Consider the following 22,321-nt stretch of genomic DNA (forward strand, 5'->3'; position numbering starts at 1 on the left):
ATACCTATTCAGACTATAAGACAGACCCCCATCTTATAAAACTTTTTTTTTTTCAGATTTTCCACCCCAAAATTTGGGGTGCGTATTTATGGTCCGGTGCATCTTATAATCCGTAAAATACGGTATCTTTGCATCGCTTTATTCTGAGCTATAACTTATTTTTTCATTGATGGAGCATCTGTGCACGCAAAATCACCTCCCACACTCCAAAGACATACTGATTGGGGCGCACAATCTACATTCCCTATGGGGACAGTGCCGATAATGTCTGTAAATTGTCTGAATTGTGAAGCGTTGCGGAATATGTTGGCGCTATATAAATAAAAAGATTATTATACGTCCAAGGTCGTAAAGGGGTGGTCCCATCCCAACTCAAAACAGGCCCCAAACTGTAAAATACATACCTTCCTGGATCCAGCGCAGGCTTTCTACTGTTGTGTCTGTCCTATAGTGGTGAGGCTGCTTCAATAGTTCTCCTCAGTCACGGAGGTCAGTGTCACGTGCCATAAGCGTATGTGCATGGTGCTCAGTGACTGACTAGAGCTGCAACGCACGCAGTTGATGTGATGTCACCACTGTAACTGGGACGGGCGCTGGATCAGGGAGGGCGACTACCTGCTGAGCCTATTTCATGTATCTTTCCGAGTAGGACCCACTTTCCTGAGTGGCCAATCTTGCCTGATTTATGCCAAAATTAAAGAACAACCAACGGTTTTGGAACAAATGAAGCCAGACATGTCACTGGAAGCAAGGATCACCAAGCTATAACTTGCCTACTTTGGACACATCATACGAAGAGAGCAATCACTGGAGGACAGCATGGTCAGACCAATGGAAGGAACAAGGAAGGGAGTAAGTCCAGCAGCCCGATGGCTTGATACTACCAAGATAACAGCGTCGACGTCTCTGGTGGACCTCTTTAGGCTTACAGACGATCGATCTCCTACAGATAATTCATGCAAGTTGCCATGGCTGAAGATCGAGCCGAAGGCCCCTAAACCATACAATCATCGTCTGAGAAGACAGCCCCTTTATAGTTAAGCCCACTAGTAGTCACTACTCTCTATCAGTCTCCTCTACCAGCTTCATACAAGACATGAGAAAACTTTCCTCCTCCTCCTCCTCCTCCTCCACCTGGACATAACCAAGGAAACTAGTAAGCAGCTTCCAGCCAAGCTGCTCCCACAACAGAGCGCGCAACGGCCACAGAGCAGCCGCCCGGACAAACTCCACTACTTCCCGTGGCGATAACGCCGAGTGACGCACCTAGGCTTGGCGGGAACGCCGGGGGCGGCGCCTGCTCTCATAGCCCCGCCTCTCGCCTTAGCCCTGCACCTCCAGCGCCCAATAGTAAGCGGCTGCCCCTGCGTCATCAGTCCGGTCGCCATTTTAAGACTCTATATGAGGCGGTCGCTGAGAGTGCCTTCGTTATTACGGCGACTCCTCTCCAGCCCGGGTGGTTCTCGTGTGTGTCATGGAAGGGTGAGTTCTGGGGCGCTCACCTAGTCTCAGGCAGTGGAAGGGGCACGTTGTGTGCGGGCGGTGTTCGCGGGCACGGTGGGGGGAATGTGGCTGCGGTGCGGGCAGCTTCCTGGAACTTCGGGAAACTTGTGAGTGGAGGAGGTGCACGTCGTGTGTGGAGCTGATGTGGCGTGGGGTGCTGGTTTCCATCTTGCCTACGTGGAGCCCTGTCCCACCTCTGCTGTGGAGGTGCCTGGCCCTGTGCTGCGTCCTCCGCCCATTGTCTGCCCACGCTCCGGCGGGTGGAATGGCTCGCTATGTGGACTGAGGCTTCCAGCGGCCCTTGCCTGCTCTCCCGCCGAGCTCCACTAGTGACTACCTTCCCCCAGGCAGGGCGCAGACCTGGGGTGGGGCTGTGTGCTTCACCTTTGGCCGCCAGTAAATGTATACACGGTGGCCAGGCCTTTCTTGCCTAGAAGTGCTTACTCATATCCTGTTACCATGCCTGCCCGAGTAGGTTGTGCAACTCCTGCATTCCTGCCGCTTTTTTAGGCGCCTCAGCCTTTGTCTTGTGTATCCTGAGCGCAGAACCAGTCTGACTGGCAACCAACAAAGCGTTTCCTGTAGGTGCGATCGTGGGCTCCAGGTGGGGGAGGCGTGACTCCATGCTCAACTGCCTGGCCACCTTTACTGTGACCCTTCCTAACATGAGCCCACCACTTATAGTACGCCTGCAGGTCACACTGGGGGTTTAGAAGTTAAACTGAGCACTCATCCACTGAGTCGAATTGCATTTTTGTTACTTTGTGCCAGTCTGTCCCTTCCTCCTGTGACTCTTATACAGGTTTCCTCTTCAAACCATTAAATACCATGGAATTTGCGGTTTGCTTCTGATGGCCAATCAACACATGTCTAAGGTCAGAGCTGTATGGTATATGCTTAGTTGAAGGGAAATCTTTCACCATTCTACCCGGGGGTCATGGCTTTCAAATGGAGCGATGGAGCAGCGCCAATTGGAAGATTGTATGAACCCCTGACCAAATGCGATTGTAAGGCTGAGTTCACACGATGCGTTTTTCATGCGTTTCCGTGGCGTTTTTGCAGTTGCATGAAAAACGCATGGTAGAAGGGCAGCAATGTTCCCCAATTGAAATCCGCATGTGCTGTGCCCATGATGCGGATTTTTGCGCAGCGTAAACGCTGCGCTCAAAAATCCGCAGCATGTCAATTAATTTTGCGGAAACGCTGCTTTTTTGCCGCCATTGACTTGCATTAGACTGCATGGAATCCGCATCACTGTATATGTTGATGCGCATTCCATGCGGTCTAATGTGCGGATGGTACCCGGGTGTGGATGAGAGGACTCTAATCCAGACCCAGGTACCATTAAAAAAAAATAAAATTAAAAAAACACATACATACATACATACACACACACACACACACACACACACACACACACACACACACACACATACACATACACATATACATATACATATATATACACACACACATACATATACATACATATATACACACACACATACATATACATACATATATACACACACACATACATATACATACATATATACACACATACACACACACACACCTTCTGACGGCCCGCGCTGCGCTCCTGCTTGGTTCCCGGCACTTCGCGGTTGAATGAAGGACCTTCGCTGACGTCAGTCATGTGACGGGTCACTTGACGCTGACTTCGGCAGGTCTTTCAGTCTTCACTGCCGGGACCGAGCGAAGCAGGACACCGGGGGCCATCAGAGGGTAAAGTATATATTTATTTTTTGACATTCACACACTATATAAATCCATGCCGGTTGCATGGATTTATATAGTGTGAAGTTGACAAGCACTTTCCAAGTGATGCTAAAATCTCTTGGGAAGCGCTTGTCAACCCGCATGCGGAAATGAAAGTGAAGACCGCTTTATTTCCGCATGTCCCTGGCAGGAAACCGCATGTACAATCCGCATGCGTTTTTTCCTGCCAGGGAGATGCAGAAATGCTCAGGAAAAAAACCTGAGCATTTCTGCATCGTGTGCACATACCCTAACATGGGGATAGGGGCAGGGAAAAGTCAGCTCCTCAATCTTTATGCATCTTTATCTTTTTGCTTCTGAAGAGCCATCACACGGAGCCACCCTGGTCCAGGTGGGAATACGATGCAAGAATAGAAAGAATTCTCCAGTGATCGGGGAATATGTCCACAATCTTTATTTGTATAAAACCATAAGGCTGTGTGCCCACAATGCGGGTTTAATGCGTTTCCTCAGCGGCATTTCTGCCACGAAACGCATTAAAAACTCTTGTTAAGTTGTCTGCCATGTTTCCCAATGATCCGTATCTGCTGTGCACATGTGGAAATTTCTGCTGCGGATTATCATTGCAGAAAAATCCACAGCACAACCATTAACTGCATGTAATTGCCGCCATTGACTTGTATTGAACAGCATAAAAACCGCATGTATACATGTATGTATGCAGTTCAATGTGCGGATGGTACCTGGGTCTGGAGAAGAGGACTCTCATCCGATCTGGATACCATTAGTGAAGAAAAAAAAAATTAACACGTCTCCTCTCCGGTGGCGTCCTGCGGTGTTCTGAAAGGACTTGTGATGTCATTTAGTCATGTGATGGTCACACGACCACTGACAGCGGTCGTGTGACCTGTCAGCTGACTAAACGTCACCGCAGGTCCTTTCTGACCACCACGGGATGCCGAGGATGCCACCGGAGAGATAAGCATAATGTGTTTTTTTTTTTTTTTTTTTTTTTTGTTGTTTTTTTCCATATTGATGCTGCATTTAAAGCAGCATAAGTTGGTCACACACTATAAATCCATGCTGGTTACATGGATTTATATTGTGTGACCAAGTTGTCAAGCACTTTCCAAGTGATGATAAAATCGTTTGGAAAAGCTCTTGAAAAAACACATGCGAAAATGCATGTGAAAGCTTAAACACTTCTCCCTGGCAGAAAAAATGCATGTAAAATCTGCATTAGTTTTTTCTGCTAGGGAGATGCAGAAACACTCAGGCAAAATCTGCATCTATTCAGCATTGTGGGCGCACAGCCTAAATATGGAAACCATCAAGTGTCTAATTTAAGATCGATGTGTTTCGACTGCACCAGTCTTAGTCATGAGCTTAGTATGAACCTGACCAGGTTCTCTCTATATAAACTAAATCCACCACCACTTCCTCAGCGTGCTGCTTGGAGCTGTGCTGTGGCAGTGAACAGCATTAGTACAGTACCAGGCTGCCAACCTCTGCTCACCGTGACCTCCTGTCTCCACTGAACATTGAGTAGAGACGGGAAATAGTAGCTCAGAGCACACCCCTGGGCTACAATAAGATGGCGTCTTGTAGGGACATAGGAGCTGCGGAGCACAGACCAGCAACAACCATTGTACCGTGCCGATTAGTATGACGGGAGTGACTGTTAGAAGTTGGCTTGCTGGAGTGCTAGTAAAGCTGACTTATGTTGTTGGATTTAGTTTATATGGGGAGAGTGTTTTTCCTTGGATAAAAAAAGTCCAACTAAAAATCCTGTTTAAATCATGCTGACCTTTGCGGTTGAGTTCTTATTCTCCAGGGCCAATTTGGGGTTGAAGCTGCAATGTAAGTTTGGCAGGGAAAACACTTTGTAAAATAAGCATCCTTTGATGTAGCTTTTTTTTTTTTTCCCCTCACTCATTCATTGGAATGAGTGAAAAATGCTGAAAGCAATGACATGCTGCTGATTTGAAGAATTTTTGCTTATTCAAATGCACAATAAAAAGATAAGCAGCATGAGATTTCAGAAATCTTTCACTCCGCTGGTACTGTTAAAATGCTGCATCTTTTCCTGCAGCAACAGGTCAACAAGCCCTTAGTTTGGGGAGTCTGACAAATGGGTCTCCCACTGATTGCCAGAATATGTGCCTTATCCCCTCCCTCACAGTTTGCATGTCTCACCTAATTTATGGTCTTCTCTTCTTACAGCATTGTTCAAGACATTACAGTTGGCACTAAGGTAGGTCATGTCCTGTAAAATGTAGTTGTAATGTAGAATGTATAGTAGTGTTACATTTTAGCCCTGACTTTATGCCCCAAAACTGTCTTCTACTTGCTGGAGTGAGGTTGGCATGAGCCAGGATGGCTGCCCAGTTGCCATGGCATTAGTAATTATCACCCTTAGTTGCCTGCCAAGAATGTGCTCTGAAATGCCTGTCTTATGTGGTTATTGAATGCAACATGTGGTCCTTCCAGTTGCCATACCTTAACACATCAGCTAACTGTATTGAATTTTGGATATTGCCAAAATTACTGCCTGTAGATCATGTATTCTCCCTGCTTTTGTCAAATGTGGTGTATTTGCTGCTTAACACTTATTTATTTTACTCGTATAGTGCCATTAATTCCACAGCACTTTACAGGCATTATTATTGTGTCCCCACTGGGGCTCACAATCTAGATTCCCTATCAGTATGTCTTTTAGAGTCCCACAACAAATTACTGGCATCTTTCTAGAATGTAGCAACAATGTGGGGTTTGGGATTTAATGGTTGCTAAACTGTGCATTATTCATGATTGGATGTCTTTGGTCTTATACTAAAATTTAACCACTCTGACCAGAGGTCAGCTTTAATCATTTTTGGGACTCTCCTCAGACTGAGCTTAGCTCCTCATAAGAAGCTGTAGGATTTGGAGAGTCTTAGTGGTCACTTAGTATGGCATGAATCAAAAACAGAGCAGACAGCTTGTTTTCATCAAATGTTTTACAGTGTGCATTATTCATAAATTATCTGCTCAGATTTGGACCTCTAACACGTAACTGTTCTGACTCTGATTTCTACATCTTGAGTGGACTAAAGGTCAGTGTGCCAAGAAAAGTTGACCTCTGGTGAGAGTGATTACATCGTAAATTTTAAATCCACCAAATGGGTGATAACTAATTTATTGATCTGTGTGGATCCAACCACTGGGACCAGTGCACCAGTTGGCAGATTGGACACTTCTATCCCCAATAAAATGGAGGGGCAGTATGTATCCTCGACTGCCACTCTATTCATTCTCTATGGGTCTGCTGAGAACTGCTCTTGGCTTTTTCTGGCTCTTTTCTAATAAGTACCCCATTCTGCTGATCGATGTGAGTACCTGAGGTCGGACCCCCTCCAATTAATGCTGTTCACTGGAGAACACCTTTTAAAAAGCACTTTTTTCCTCAAAACAGGTTTTTAACCTGCATATATGGGGTTAATGGTGTTCTGAATTGGGATGAGCAGACAATTGGAAGTTCAAGTACTGGTACCCAACCCAGGCTTTAGTCCAGAGTGTTTCAGGTGCCAGAACAGTACACGAACTTCAACCAGAGTCCCGTTGAAAACAAATCTTTCTTTGTCTTACAGCTGCTGCTCTACACAGAGCAGTGACTGGAACCCAAACGCTGCTGGGAGGAATAAGTTAATTTCTTCCCGGCAGTGGGGGGTTTAAGTGCTGGCGCTGGGCTGGTTCAGAACTTTCCTAACCTGTAGATTAACTCTATATTTGCAGGTTATCAGTGGCGTTTCACATGACTTGTTCTCTTTAAGCAGATTAACATCTATTCCCTTTATGTACTTTACTCCCATAATTGTATGTTTGTAATTCTTTTAGGTTTCTGTTCCCTTCACTGTGTTGCAGTGCTTTTGCTTAAAGCAGTGTTTGGGAGTGTCTGTCTTAACTGCAGTCATATTCAAGCTTTGGAATGCTGCCACACCCTCCATTTATCAAAGGGATTTTTCTTTTCTAGGTGTAGTCATTGTAGTCTTGTGTTGATTTACAGATGGAATAATGGTATAAAGTGTACTGCCTCAGTCTTTCACCTAGCACCTATTGGGATTAGTTTTGACCTCACTAGGTATTTGTTTCAATGCCTGCCTGTTTTATACAGCCCTTTTTAATAATGGATGGCTTAATTAAAAAATATATTCTCTACCAGATATGGCTAGAACTAAAAAGTTAAATCTGAATGGAATCTCCCTTTTAATCAGCACCCTCTACTGGTGCATCAGGTTTTCGTTCTGTGCACTGGTACGGGCGATAATGTATATATTCCATAATATTATGGTATGCTTTAAGTATTAAACCAACACTCTTTTGGATGGACAGCTTTAGAATTGTGCATTAACTGATGCTTGCAAGCCTTTGTGACAGAAGTTATGGTATAGTATCAATGTCATCACCTAGTAACTTGAACCAAACTAGTAAAAAGGAGTGGGTGCTTTTAAGGGGTCTCCTTTGTTTTGTGGTTTAAAGTAAATTTTTGTTTTTAAAAGGCAGATTTTAAATGACTGAATTTCTAAACTGCAATACTTTCAGCTCAATCATTGCTGTTCAGGGAGGAGGTACATGCAAGTCTGAATCCATGGATCCCACAAAAGCAATGCAACTCTAGTTTAATTTTTCTAGCCATACAGGGAACTGAAGCCTGCCTTGTAGTGAGTGTCTGGGAATTTCCAGTGAAGTGATGTCATTATAAACCAGAAAGCCTTTCCTTCATTCTCTGCTACAGTTTGACGCAACAGATCTAAAGTGATTGAATGTTGCTAGAATCTGCCATCACTTTATATACAGCAGAGTATTGCCCACTCATAGAAGTTTTTCTTGACTTCTTGCCTATTCTCAAACTTTTAGAATTAGAAATTATTTGGTTGTTTGAATCAGCTGATGGGATGAGGGTGAACAAACCAGTGTAACTAGCTTTAATGTCAGATTTTTCCTTCCTAGTATTTAATTGTTCTGTTGCCCATTGTAAATCTCACCTTTACATTCATTGTAACTTTTTTTTTCTACTTTGTGTAGAATAATAGAGATTGCACTTTTGCAAGTTTACCATTTCAAAATAATCAGTTCTCCACAGAATGTTTTCTTTATCATTCTATTCTGTGCTGTCATCTTACTTTTCTTTTATTCTCTTCCAGCGGGGATCTGACGAACTTTTCTCTTGTGTTACTAACGGACCTTTTATCATGAGCAGCTCTGCTTCTCCAGGTAAAGTTTCTTCTTCGGTGTGGTTTCCTGGCTATTTTACCCATTTCCAATTCATCTATCCAAAAGGGGTTTTGCAATGACCTGTCAGTAGCTGCAGACCGAACCATTTGCCAAGACACTACCTTGCAATTTATTACTTGAGAGTAAATGGATATCAAGATTTTTCCCAGTCTTCATGATATTTGAAGGGGGGCCTTATTCTGAAATAAACGTTTAATTCTTTAAAATATAATGTATAAGCCAACCAGAGCTGCCATAAGAATTTAAGGCTATGTGCCCACGTTGCGGACCTGAAGCATATCTTTTACGCTTCTCCCTGGCGGGAAAATCGCATGCGGATATTACATGCGGTTTTCCCGCCAGGTAGAAGCGTTTGTGAGGCGTCTTTGCATGCATTTCCACATGCAGGTTATCAAGCACTTCTCCAAGCATGACTTGGAAAAGTGCTTGACAACTTGTTCAGAATGGTAAAAAATAAAAAAATAAACTTTTATACTCACCTTCTGATGCATTCTCTGCCCCGTCCGGAGTCTTGAGCGGCTCACACTGTTGTGTGCAGGACCTGCGGTGACGTCATTGAGTCATGTGGTGGGTCACATGACTCAATGACGTGGCAGGTCCTTCAGACAACAGCGCGACGGAGGGAAAACATCAGAAGATAAGTATAAACTTTATTTTATTCTTTTTTTTACAGGTTCTTTGGTACCCAGGTCTGGATGAGTCTCCTCTCATCCAGACTTGGGTACCATCCGCACATTGATTCCGCTGCGCTTCCGCAAAATTAATGAACATGCTGTGGATTTTTGACTGCAGCATATACGCTGCGGAAAAATCTGCAGCATGGGCATTGACATTGCGGAATGCCATTGGGGACCATGGGGTGCGGATATACATGCGTTTTTCAAGCGTTTACGCTGCGGAAATTCCGCAGCATATACGCTTGAAAAAACGCTACGTGGGCACACAGCCTTAAGCTGATTTTTCTTCAATGAAACTCCCATCTTGTATTGGCTTAGTGAGTTTACACAGCAATCTTTTACATTATGTCCAAATACTTGTACAATTTAAAACTATTGTACAACCTTGTTTACACATGCATATTGTACTATGATCGCTAGTTGAAAACTAGGTAAAATAGCCAGCTTTTGTACAAGCATGCCTCAGGCTTCCTGTACACATGGTATGTTTTGCTACAATGTGCAAAACCTTTGTAGATTACTGAAAAATGAAGCTGTGTTTTTACCCATATTGCAATTGCCAGCATGTCTAAACTACATGAAGCATGAGCCCTAAAAGTGGGCCATGTAATTCCCTTGGTCAGCCATGGTAATCTGACAGATTCTTTCATTGGGATTTACAAAATTTAAGTGTTGCCACTTTTTTAAAGTTTAAGGTGGTAAAACTGTTCATACCAGCACAATGTGTATCCAGCCATTGATTTAGGTTTTCTGTACTGTACCTGCAGTTAATTATTGCTTTGAACTGTTGATGCAGTCGTGTTGCCTTTGCTTGCTGTATAAAGGGCTGCATCTTGAAGTGTATGCAAATTAATATATATATTTTTTTTATATACAGCAAATGGAAATGACAGCAAAAAATTTAAAGGAGACAACAGATCTGTAGGAGTAGGTTCCAAAGTGATTCATGTCAGAAAGCTTCCAGGGGACGTTACAGAGGCTGAAGTTATAGCTCTTGGCCTTCCATTTGGAAAAGTGACTAATATATTGATGTTAAAAGGCAAAAACCAGGTAAAGGTGCTCATGAAAACTTGGGGGGGTTGGGACCTAGTATGATTGTTAATGTGCACCTACATACATGACTTGGTTAACAACTTTGTACAGTCAACTTATTTTTCTCAAATCCCCCATTAAAATGCATGTTTAGCTAAAGGCCCCGTCACACTTAGCGACGCTGCAACGATCCCGACAACGATACGACCTGTCAGGGATCGTTGCTGCATCGCTATGTGGTCGCTGGTGAGCTGTCAAACAGGCAGGCTCACCAACGATCAGGGGAGCAGTGACATCTTGGAAAGAATCTTTCCACGATGTCCTGCTCCTGGTTACGAGCCTGCTGAAGCAGGAGCAGGCTGGTAACCATGGTAAACATCGGGTTACTAGGGTCACACGCGCACCTAGTAACCCGTTGATCATGGTTACCACTCTGCTACAGTGAGCGGGAGGTTACCGCTCACTTTAGCAGGCTCGTAACCATGATAAACAATGGGTTACTAGGTGCGTGTGCCCCTAGTAACCCAGTGTTTATCATGGTTACCAGCCTGATCGCTGCTCCTGCTGGTCACACAGTGATGTGTGCTGACCAGCGGGAGAGCAACGACCAAAAAATGGTCCAGGACATTTTGCAGCGATCAGCGACCTCACAGCAGGGGCCTGATCGTTGCAAAGTGTCACACATGGCGACATCGCTGGTGAGGTCGCTGTTGTGTCGCCAAAACCGTGACTCTGCAGCGATCTCGCTAGCTATCGCTGTATGCGAGACTGGGGCTTGAGTTTGCATGTTATCTCCTGCAGAAACAAAGAATTAAGCAATATGTGATCCAACAAACTAGCCTAAATCTACTATTGGTCAGGTTTTGGGAACTTGCCATAAACAGAATTGGTGGTTCAGGCTGTTGTGCATGGCCAGGATCACACATTCAGCATTTGATCAGTATTTGTAAGCTGAAACCAGGAGTGGAACAATCAGAGGAAAAGTATAATAGAAACACATCACCACTTCTGTATTTATCACTCACTCTTAGTTTTGGCTTGCAAAAACTGATGACATTACTGACCAAATACTTAACATGTGAATGTGGGCAGAGAATGTAACTATCTGATAAAATTGAAAACTTGTATTTTCATTTTCCTATTTAAGGCTTTCATAGAGATGAATTCAGAAGAAGCTGCTAATACAATGGTAAACTACTTTGCCACAGTTACACCAATACTCAGGAGCCAACCAATCTACATTCAGTTCTCCAACCACAAAGAACTAAAGACTGACAATTCTCCAAACCAAGCGGTAAGCCTACCTGTAGAAATCAAGGAACTGTATGGTTGCTTTTGAACATAATTACTGTTTTTGTTTGTTTTTACCTAATTATGTAAGTGAAACCACAATGAACAATAAAATCAAACTGTTTAAGGAATGCTGTCTGGCTGTACCTTAGATAGCTATAGGTTGGGAAAAAAAGACCTAGGTCCATAAAGTTCAACCTTTCTTCACTAACTATACATTTTGTCACTAAATTAACTATAACACAATGAAGTGTGTATTGAAGAAATCATCCAGCCCTTTTTTAAAAAGCGGTTAGTGTCTGCCATTACTACCTCTTGTGGTCAGCATTCCAGTCTGACTGCTCTAACTGTAAAGAACACTTTCCTATCAAGCTGCCAGAATCTCCTTTCTTCCACCTGTAATGAGTGCCCCCTCGTCTTTGGAAGGAATAATCATATTCATTGAAGAAACATTTTTACGTTTCCTAGTTAATGTATACTAGTTGCTGTTCAAAGTTTTATGTAGAGGTGGAGCTCCTCACTCTTCCTACCCTACCCTCGTCTTAATAGAATCTGATCAGCAGCAACTGCAATCTCCTATTGCTAATGCATGTTTTGATGGGGCTTATTGTAACATGTGTTGTAGCAGCAAATCAAAACCATATAATTTATTGCTGTTTATAAATCCTATGCTCTTGTTGCCCAGCTCTTGTGCCTTGATAAATGGCCCTCCCACACAGTTTTGATCACTCCCACCAAACCCATATATATATATATTTGGTGCTCGCACACCCACACAGATCAAAAAACAAATTACTCACCTCTCCTAACACCCCAGTGCTGAAGGATTGGATTTTTATATATATTTATTTATAATTTTCTTTTTTTAGAGGGCCCAGGCAGCTCTACAAGCTGTGAATTCTGTACAGTCTTCTAGTGTTGCTCTTGGAACTACAGCTACCACATTGGATGCAAGCATGGCTGTATCTGGACAGAGTCCAGTTCTAAGAATAATTGTGGAAAATCTGTTTTATCCAGTTACTCTTGATGTCTTGCATCAGGTAGGTTTGGGTTTTTAAACAAATTTAATTTATTTTTTCCTCCTGTAACTGAGACTGCCATATTGGTTCTAGTAGTGGCAGGTGCAGATGACCTTATCAGTGTGATGCGCCAAAACATCTGATCGCACCTGGACCAATGTTAGTCAAGTGTGTGTGTGTGTGTTCACTTTCTGAGGAAAAAATGGCTGCATGTCAGTTTGATCTGATGTTCTGATCACTCTGCCATAAGTCAATGAGTGTGTGGAAAGCTGACTGCTCTTGGATGACATGAGTCCAATCTAAGCACTGACACTATGGAGAAATTTTCTTCATCTTCTCAGTGTGCTCAGATTCTCACCTGAGCAAATTGGATCACATCATGCTGACAATGATCAAACTCTGCACAATTAGCTCCATTCCCTTTTGAGAAAAATCTATGGCAGTCTGCAAGAGCCCTTAAAATGGAAATGCAGCTTCATAGATCTGACTGGTTCTCCTAAAACCCAGTAAATGCAGCCGATGACCTATAATTGGGTGGTTGTGGGAAAACCCCTTCTAACAAAGTAGATCTTTGTTTATGTATCAATCCTCTAAAAGACCATAATGGAGGCAGCACACAGATTAAAAATTTTTTTAAAAAGTTAACTTAGCCGCCCACAGTATATTTTCTCTACCTGGGAAGACTGCACACAAATTGTAATTTGAAATGGCTATAATTCTAACTTTTTTTTTTCCAGATATTTTCTAAATTTGGAACTGTACTTAAAATAATAACCTTTACAAAGAACAATCAGTTTCAGGCCCTTCTGCAGTATTCTGATCCTATAAGTGCCCAGCATGCTAAACTGGTAAGCTGCATTAATTTCTTACTTTACACCTCAGTCTAAGCACAATATTTGCTAGTGCACCTCATGCAGAAACCAGTGTTTCATTTTTTATTTTTTTATTTTTTACCCTCAATCTAGTCCCTTGACGGCCAGAACATCTATAATGCTTGCTGCACACTCAGAATTGACTTTTCAAAACTCACAAGCCTTAATGTTAAATACAACAATGACAAAAGTAGAGATTACACGCGCCCTGATCTACCATCTGGTGATGGACAACCTTCATTGGATCAAACCATTGCTGCCTTTGGTGAGTGTGCATGATGCTGTTTACAGTGCAGCTTGTAAAAACTTAAATTATTTTAATATTTAACGCACAGTTACTCCAAAGCTTAAATGTTTACAAAATAAGTTCAGACCCAAGTGTTTATGGCATATAGAAGCTTGGATTCTAAAGAATGCTTAAACTTTCTTGACTTTCAGGAGCGCCTGGACTGATTTCTGCCAACCCATATGCTACTGCTGGTTTTCCTCCTGCCTTTGCTATCCCACAAGGTAAGGTGTCTGTCCCTCCCCCCAATTCCTCCCAATTTCATATTGGACATGGCCATGTAACGTTCCCTGACTTGGGTGCAGTTTGATTACGACTTGTAATATTGATGTAGCAAGTGCATGATTCTTTTCTTGTAGAAATCTTAGGAATCAGCATATTTGTTTACTGGTTCCACCTTCATTATGATTGGGGAAGTACTGGATTTGTTAGAGCATGATAAAAATGGTCTCTCTAGCAATCAAGCAATCTGAAGTCACTGCTTCAATCTTGCACTGTTCTATTAAGAAGTTTCTATTTGGTTTTAAGCCTTTCTGAATACACAGGGTAAATGTATTGCAAGGGATTCCACACTTATAGATCAATGATCTAAACCTACATATTTCTGTCTATGGAGATCCAACTACTGGAAACCCAATCAAAAACTGAAAGACAAAGCTATGTTAAGCAGCCTATGGACAGCTATATACTGGTTTCTTTTTGAGGAATGTATGGTCAACCTTTAAGAGTTCTTTTAAACTTGCAAGTGTCTCCCTTGTGATACTGTAAACTTTGCCATGGAGTTAAGATTGTGTATTTGTAGAGGTATCTTCATTCCATCACATTGAATTGATTAGACTTTTTACAAGCTTTCTTCTCTCCCCCACCCATCCATCTGCTAGGTGTCCATGGAACACTTACACCCCTTGCACTTCCAACAGCAGCTGCAGCGGCAGCTGCTAGCAGGCTTGGCATTCCTGGTCTAGGGATTCCTGGAAACTCTGTCCTGCTGGTTAGCAACCTTAGCCCAGAGGTTAGTTGCATTTCTATTGTCCTATGGTTTTACATATGTACAATTATAATTTCCTGAGGAGAAGTTGTACAATGATCAGTTCTCTTGTTAAAGAAAGTTGCATCTAAAAAAAAACTGGCTTGGCATGTTAAAAATTGCAAAGGCTTTGTCTAGTAGTATGATATAACACTGTCCTCATGTAAATATGCAAGATTTGTTTTATTGATAAGTTGACCTAAGGAAATAAAATTTGACTATCCCAGACCTTAAACATAGCCTTGAATAAAATATGCAGTCAATACATGTACAAATGAGGAAAAATAAGCATACAATTAGTCCTGTCACAATGTAAGCACATGGAGAATTGTTACATGAAGAAATGAGGAATACCTATTAACTTGAGTAATGTAAGAGGTTTCCTAAAGACATGGTATTTAAAAAAAAAAAAAAGTGAGCCACCAATATTGAAAAAATAAAGCATGCAACACCTGGGTATGAGAAGGCATCAAGCAGAATCAACATGTGTTACATGTTATGCAAAATAGACAGCAAGTAGCCTAGCTGAGGCTGAGTAAGGTCTGGGATAGACTTTAAAGGGGTTGCCCGGTCAAAACCAAGAAGTCTGCAGTCACGGACTGCAGACTTATGAATTCCCCCAGTGTGCGTGCTGTGGGAATTCACCTGTTTTCTGACCTGGGATTGGAGGGTATGTAGGAGTTATACATACCCCTGGCCAGTGGTCATGGCCTCACTACATTTACTTGTATGGTCAAGGCTATACCCTCTAGTCTAACACACCCAGTGGCCATCCACATCACTGGTCAGGCACAGCCTCTGCTCAATACAAGTGTATAAAGTAAGGCTTCACCCACTGGCTGGGGTATGTACAACTCGATATATCCTGGGTCTGAAACCAGCAAATCCCTGCAATGCACAGTGTATGCTGGTGGGTTCATAAGTTTGCAGTCAGTGACTGCAGATTTATTGGTTTTGATAACAACCCCTTTTAACATGGGCTGTCCTTTCTGTATACACAATGCCTTATTAATAAATCTTGACACAATCTAAATGAGTCCCCTGTTTCTTATTGTTTTGAGGGATGCCCCTACCATGGAGCATCACTTTTTCAGTTACAAGAGCTGACCATACCTACCAACACACATCAGTTGTATTACAAGCTGCTGTAAAGGCACTGGTATAGCCTTGCTTTTAATGACCCACTTCCTGTCCACTTGGCATGCGTTTGGGTTTGAACTTCACATGCTTGAGCCAGGAAAATAAGCATGTAACATTAAGGCTGCGTGCCACTATGCGTTTTTCACGCTTTTTTGCTGCGGAGTTTCTGCAGCGGAAACGCTTGGTAATACGTGCCCCATGGTCCCCAATGATCCACATGTGCTGTGCACATGCTGCAGATTATCATTGTGGAAAAATACGCAGCATGTCAATTTTGCGGATACGCAGCGTAATCGCCGCCATTGACTTGAATTGGACTGCATCTGCACATGTGGATATTACACTGTTTAATGTGCGAATGGTACCCAGGTCTGGAGAAGACTCTCATCCAGACCCAGGTACCACCTAGTACCTGTAAAAATTAAAAATAAAAAAAATAAAGATTATACTTTCCTTCCAATGTCCCCCAGCCTCCTCAGCGATGCGTTCGGTCTCTTGTACGGCTCGTGGTGGTGTGAAGGACCTGCCATGATGTCATTTAGTCATGTGACAGGCCACGCAACCGCTGACGTCTGGTCGCGTGACCTGTTGCATGATATAAATCCATGCCGTTTGCATGGATTTATATAGTGTGACCAAGTTGTCAAGCACTTTCCAAGTGATGCTAAAATTGCTTGGAAAAGCGCTTGTCAACCTGCATGCAAAAACGCTTCTACCTGGCGGGAAAAACACATGTACAATCCGCATGTGTTTTTCCTGCCAGGGAGAAGCGGAAAAAATATGCAGCATTTCTGCATTGTGGGCACTTAGCCTAAGTCATAGCTACTTAACTGAAAAATGCTTGCATTTGGGGGTAATTCTATGCTAACTTGTGACATGTAAGAGTGTACATATTTTATGATCAATGGGAACAGATTAGTAATGCAATTCAGTCAGACGTCCAGTGGACCAGTCAACTCTATACAGAAAGTATTGGTAATCTGATGTTACACCCGCCCTCCATAATCTCTTCTCGCATGTCCTGTGACATGTCAGAATTTTACACTGACTTGCCGAAGTGAGTTATCAATCTAACTTTTTACCTCTGAGTAAATAGCATGGGGTAATGCAAAAAGATACAACCTTCAGTTCTACCTTTACTAACAAGACTCTCCTATATTTACTTCATAGATACTCATCTCTTAATATATGTGGAGACAATATTCTAGAGCCCAGGTTTTGTGTAATGCTAATTTAAAAATGTCAGCCCAGAATACAAGTTGCAAATGTTTTTATTATAGCTCTCCTTTTTGGGGGGTTTTGGTTAGGTGAGTGTCTAGATTATATTAACACAGCTGCCAAGTATATTGCCCAGTTTTGTGGCAAGCATTGAACAATGTTGGTGGAGCAATGTTCTGGTTACACAATGTGTGGATATTGTCTCAGACTATAGATTTTTCCTCTCAATGTATCACTTTTCTCAATAAACCTATTTAGTAACTGTCTTTAAAACATTTAATCTAGAAGACTTAAAACTTGTGTACTTGTTTCTTATATATTTACTGACCTGTTTTTGCTACTTTTTTTTTCTTTTCCTCCCATCCCCCTTCTTGTTTTTATACCTTGATCCGGAATTTCTTTGCCAACTGACTGCACGGCATCTTCTGCTTCCTGTTGTGCTTGAAACAAAAACATTTAAACTATCCCTTCCAAAAAAATCCCAAACACCCTGCTGTCTGGATCCAACCTATCCTTCAAATATTAACCACCTTGAATATCATCCGTCAACTGCTCCTACCACTCCTCCGATGACACCTTCCTCGTGGACCATTTCTGCAAGCTGTGCTCTTCCCTCGGCTCCTTTTCTCTACCCCTGTCCCTCCGCTGCCTTGCTCTGCTGTTCTCTAAAGAGAGTTACACCCCAATGCCTATTTATTCTTTTCGGTATGTTTCGCACTTTATTACTATTTAAGTTTTTTCCATTTGTTTGGGTGGGTCCTGCATGCATTTTTATTCTGGTTGTGCTGGGTGGGTATTTTACATTAAAGGTGTAGTTTTTACAGTTTACCTGTGTAGAATATTTTGGTGTGCATTGGCATGTCTAACACCTGTTGTGGAACTGTAACTTTCAGTGGCATGCAGAGTTTGTTTATGCCCCTTTTTTAAAGGGTTTTTATAGGTGGGCGAGTGATAAGTGTTAGCTTAAGAAAAAGATGGAACACATGGTGCATATAAACCACCGTTGTTTTTTTTTTCTCCCAGTGCAGGAGTGGTGTTACTAACGCAAGTTCCCTGACCTGTAGTATACTTGCAGCCAATGTTCCTGGCACCTCTCTGGTCCCTATCCACTATCTTGTGACCTCAACTTCTGACTGATTGGAGGTTAACTGTCACAAGCTCTCAATTTAAGTCTGAGAGCCTTGTTCAGGCTCTCGTATACTTGCATTAAGCTGTGACTTGTGGCTCCTCCAGTAAACACTAAAGCAAAATAGCAGATTATCAGAGTGGTGCTAAGAACAGATGAAGATGGCAGCTGGCAAGTATATAGGTGCTGAGCACTTAGATTAGTGGCACTGCCCCAGCAGTAAAGTATATGTAAAAAAAAAAAAAAAAAAAAAAAATCTGATCTCTCTTCTGTTAAAATCCTGTGTTTAGTGATTTTGATCAGGAAAACTAATTTAAGCATGCCCATTGCATAAGCAGTTTTGTGGGAAGACTTGCATTTATTATGCAGATGCTGCTTCAGTAGTTTGTTAAATTGCTTGTTCTTCTTCTTCCAAGGTGTATATGGGGATGTACACAGAGTGAAAATTCTCTTCAACAAGAAGGAGAATGCACTAATTCAGATGGCTGATGGAAATCAAGCTCAACTAGGTAAACTCCTGTTCCCCCACCCCCTTATTGTTAGAACAGTCCCCAAAGGGAATAAAAGTTGGGTATGCATATTCTCTTCCCCACCCTACAGCAATGAGCCATTTAAATGGACAGAGACTGCATGGGAAGCCTCTTCGGATTACTTTATCCAAACATCAGACTGTACAGTTGCCCAAAGAAGGACAGGAAGACCAGGGTTTAACAAAGGACTACACTAACTCTCCTCTCCATCGTTTTAAGAAACCAGGGTCCAAGAACTTCCAAAATATATTCCCTCCTTCTGCTACACTACACCTCTCCAACATACCGTAAGAGTTTTAAATAAATATTTTTGGAAACTTGCTTCTGTGTCATACAGATTGTAAGATTGCCCTGTATATATGCTGTACGTTGTCAATCTAAATCTAATTTCTCTTTAGACCATCTATAAGTGAAGAAGATATTAAGGGTCTGTTCTCACATGATGGATGCACAGTCAAAGGCTTCAAATTTTTCCAGTAAGTTTTACTATTGCATGGCCTAAATTTTTTTATTTTTTTTTGCCAAAAGCGCTCACAGATTTTTTTCTTTATCTCCTTAGGAAAGATCGAAAGATGGCTCTCATTCAGATGGGCTCTGTTGAAGAAGCAATAGAGTCAGTAATAGAGCTTCACAACCATGACATGGGAGAAAATCATCATCTGCGAGTCTCATTTTCAAAGTCCACCATTTAACTTGTGGACGAAAGACTTTCAGCTCTTTGCAGGGTGACCTAATGTCTCAAAGGGCTCACTTCCATCATTCCAAATAAAAGCCACTTTACAGAATAGAAATGCAGCACTCAAGTGCCCTTGCATTCCATATTTTACTTAAGCATTTTTTTTTTCTTAAAGACTGCAATGATGGCTATGTATAGGGTGGTGATGACTGGAGAATTCCCTATACCGTTATATGAACATATTACTTAATGTTCAGCTTGTATGGCAGTTTCATACATGAGGACCAAATTAGAAAGTTTGAGGCCAGCAGTGAATCTAGTTACTAGATTTGTCACAAACACACCAAGCTCTTTGCACAGGTGTCTTGAGGACCATTTTTGAATGCATACCTGCCCAACACGTGTTTGTTTGTTTTTTTATTCTACTACTGCTAATGGCAGTGAATGTTTATCTAATGTCACATGCATGCTGGCTTTATTTTTTGCCTTAATATTGACCTGTATCAGTTATTCACTGTTAATCAAATGCATACAATGTGTTTTACAGGGTGAGCACACCTCTAATCATTCCTGTGCAATGTCAGACCAAAAGTTTTCATTCTCAGAGACCCTTACACCTCCATACATTCCCAATATTGGGCTGTATTCAGAAAGCCCTGTCTATTGTCTGTGTTGGTTGAAACCATTGTTGTACCCAGTCTGTTCACTCTTTTAAATTGATTAACTTGTTTAAAGTGTAATTCAGTCTCTCCCCTTTCCTGGTAGAGATATATGTATGGCTCAAAAACCTAGGACCAAAATCTACCCATAAAGGTGGAATGTACATGCCTTATCCTTTAAGTGGTATAGTGTTGCAGTGCCACAAACATTAATGTTAGTTTAAACATTTAGGAATTGGCCTAAGATTTTTAGGCCTCAAAACTGCACCATCTTACTTCTCTGATGTGCCTTTAACATGCTTAAGAGTTCTGACTGGGATCTCTAAAAATGGGCCAAGGCTGATAACAACATCTGGCTGCACTGATGATGACGACAATCGTTCATTGTAATCAGTGAATAATTAACCAGTATCTTCAATATTGTAAGCTCAATTATGTTCTGGATTAGACACTTACACTTTTCTGTGATGGCTAGAGTGCATTGTAACATCTCACTGAGGTTTTATGCTTGGATATTTGGCATTCACAACTTTCCTTTTCTAGAAAGTGCCTTTTATTCCACTTGGCACCAATGATATTACACCTTACTACTAAAAGTGCTTTGTACTAGGGATGTCATGGTGTCTGAGTTGCAAAGTTTTAACTACACCAGTGCCTTATCACTGCACTCACTATTTATGGCATGTCATGTCTAGGCCATATAGGTTGGCAAAGTGCAGTTTCAGTGGAAACTGGATATTTAGTGTTTAGCCCAAATATTTTGCAGCTCATCCGTTGATGATATTCAAGCCCTGATTCTCTTATCTTGAATTGCAGGATAGTTTGACTGTACATCTATGACTTGATGTACTTTGTCTCGGCAGAGCGAGGCATGAATTGGTCAGCATTCTGTATAAACAAATCAGGAAATGCAGAAAGATCAGCATTACACCAGTTAATAGGGTGGTGTGCTCCAACGTTATTCATGCAGCTCTCCTTCCCACTTTTGTATGTGGAGACATAAAATACTGAGAGCTGCCTGTGTGATGTAGACATTGATTCTGATGACCCACCTAGTATACTGTGCATTATACTCTATCAACATAATGTAAATATTTAGCATTTTATATACTTAAGTGCAAAAGCTGTAAAACAATATATTCAATTTTTTTAGTGGTAAATTGTATATTTTGATCTTTTCAGAAAGATTTCAGTATTGTGGGGTGCTCAGATGGCAACTTCTGAAATCCATTACCTCCTAATTATGTTTGTACGAAAGACAAATTAAAACTATTTTATAAGAAACATTTATACTTTTCAGGTAGGTGTTTACTCAACTTTAGCTTTCAGTTATGTCAGTGTATGGGCTTATAATAAACTTTATTCTTCTGTTATTTCCTATCTGAGTTATTTCTTCTGGCTTGTATTAGCTAAAGTCTCCTACTTTAATTTCTTGTGTGTTACACTGGTACATCAAACTTTCCCTTTTCAATATTGGATTTGGCATGGATTAAGCAGTGCAACTCACAGATACTGGCATGTACTTCTATCCTCCACTGCTTTTAGTACCATTTTGTACTTTTTTTTTTTTTTTTTCCTAGGAATAAATATTTAATTTTTTCCCCTTCTCCCATGACAGCACCACCTGAGAGAGGGTATCCACCCACCAAGGACAGGAACCTACTGAATAAAAAGGCGGTACCTCTCCTCCGCATCAGTTTTGGTTCCTGTCCCTGATGGGAGCCTCACCAGGTGGTACCTCACGTACCTGGATTATGGACGGTGCAGCCTGGAGGCCGTGGAAGCAGCAGATGGTCCCTGTTCCCAGCCCGTCTGGCTGCTGCCCGGGTCTGCGTGTGGGGAGGAGGTGCTGTTTCTGGATTCCTCCCCGCGTGCGCCGGGGCCTGCGCCTCGCAAAGATGAACTGAGCGCGCCGGCCGGCAGGTCTTCCGGGCTGCGCACGCGCGGGGTGCTGACGCGCCCTATCACGGAGTGCGCCGGAAACCGGGTCTGCGCATGCGCGGGTGGGAAGCTGTCATCCCGCTGCAAGCACGCCGGGTGCCGCTGGGCTGCGCACGCGCAGAGGCAGGTGGATCTGCGGGTAGCGCGCCAGCTGGCTAAAATTTAAAAAAAAAAAAAAAAAAAAAAGATGAGCACACTGCCGGAAAGGGAGGAGCCTAAAGGAGGTGGAGCCCTACTGCTTTTAAGGATGGGGAGCAATCAGGATGGCGGTGTCTGCATCCCCGCCATGATGGATGAGGAACCGCAGTCAC

The 22,321-nt window shown here is 42.3% G+C and overlaps 1 protein-coding gene across 1 annotated transcript; it reads left to right on the top strand.

Moving 5' to 3' along the window:
* Positions 1–1,340: 1,340 nt before the first annotated feature.
* On the top strand, positions 1,341–21,442 carry PTBP1 (polypyrimidine tract binding protein 1). Its single transcript, XM_073655174.1, has 15 exons — positions 1,341–1,482; positions 5,467–5,497; positions 8,427–8,496; positions 10,072–10,244; positions 11,374–11,520; positions 12,386–12,556; positions 13,273–13,383; positions 13,501–13,672; positions 13,846–13,917; positions 14,575–14,705; positions 17,750–17,783; positions 18,621–18,713; positions 18,805–19,021; positions 19,133–19,210; positions 19,294–21,442. Exons 1-15 carry the CDS (start codon positions 1,475–1,477, stop codon positions 19,424–19,426), a joined length of 1,641 nt encoding a protein of 546 aa, XP_073511275.1. The 5' UTR covers positions 1,341–1,474; the 3' UTR covers positions 19,427–21,442.
* Positions 21,443–22,321: the final 879 nt, after the last annotated feature.

This window comes from Phyllobates terribilis, unplaced genomic scaffold, assembly GCF_046119375.1.
Source record: "Phyllobates terribilis strain yellow unplaced genomic scaffold, ASM4611937v1 Scaffold_1__5_contigs__length_1240528914, whole genome shotgun sequence".
NCBI classification, from domain to species: domain Eukaryota; kingdom Metazoa; phylum Chordata; class Amphibia; order Anura; family Dendrobatidae; genus Phyllobates; species Phyllobates terribilis.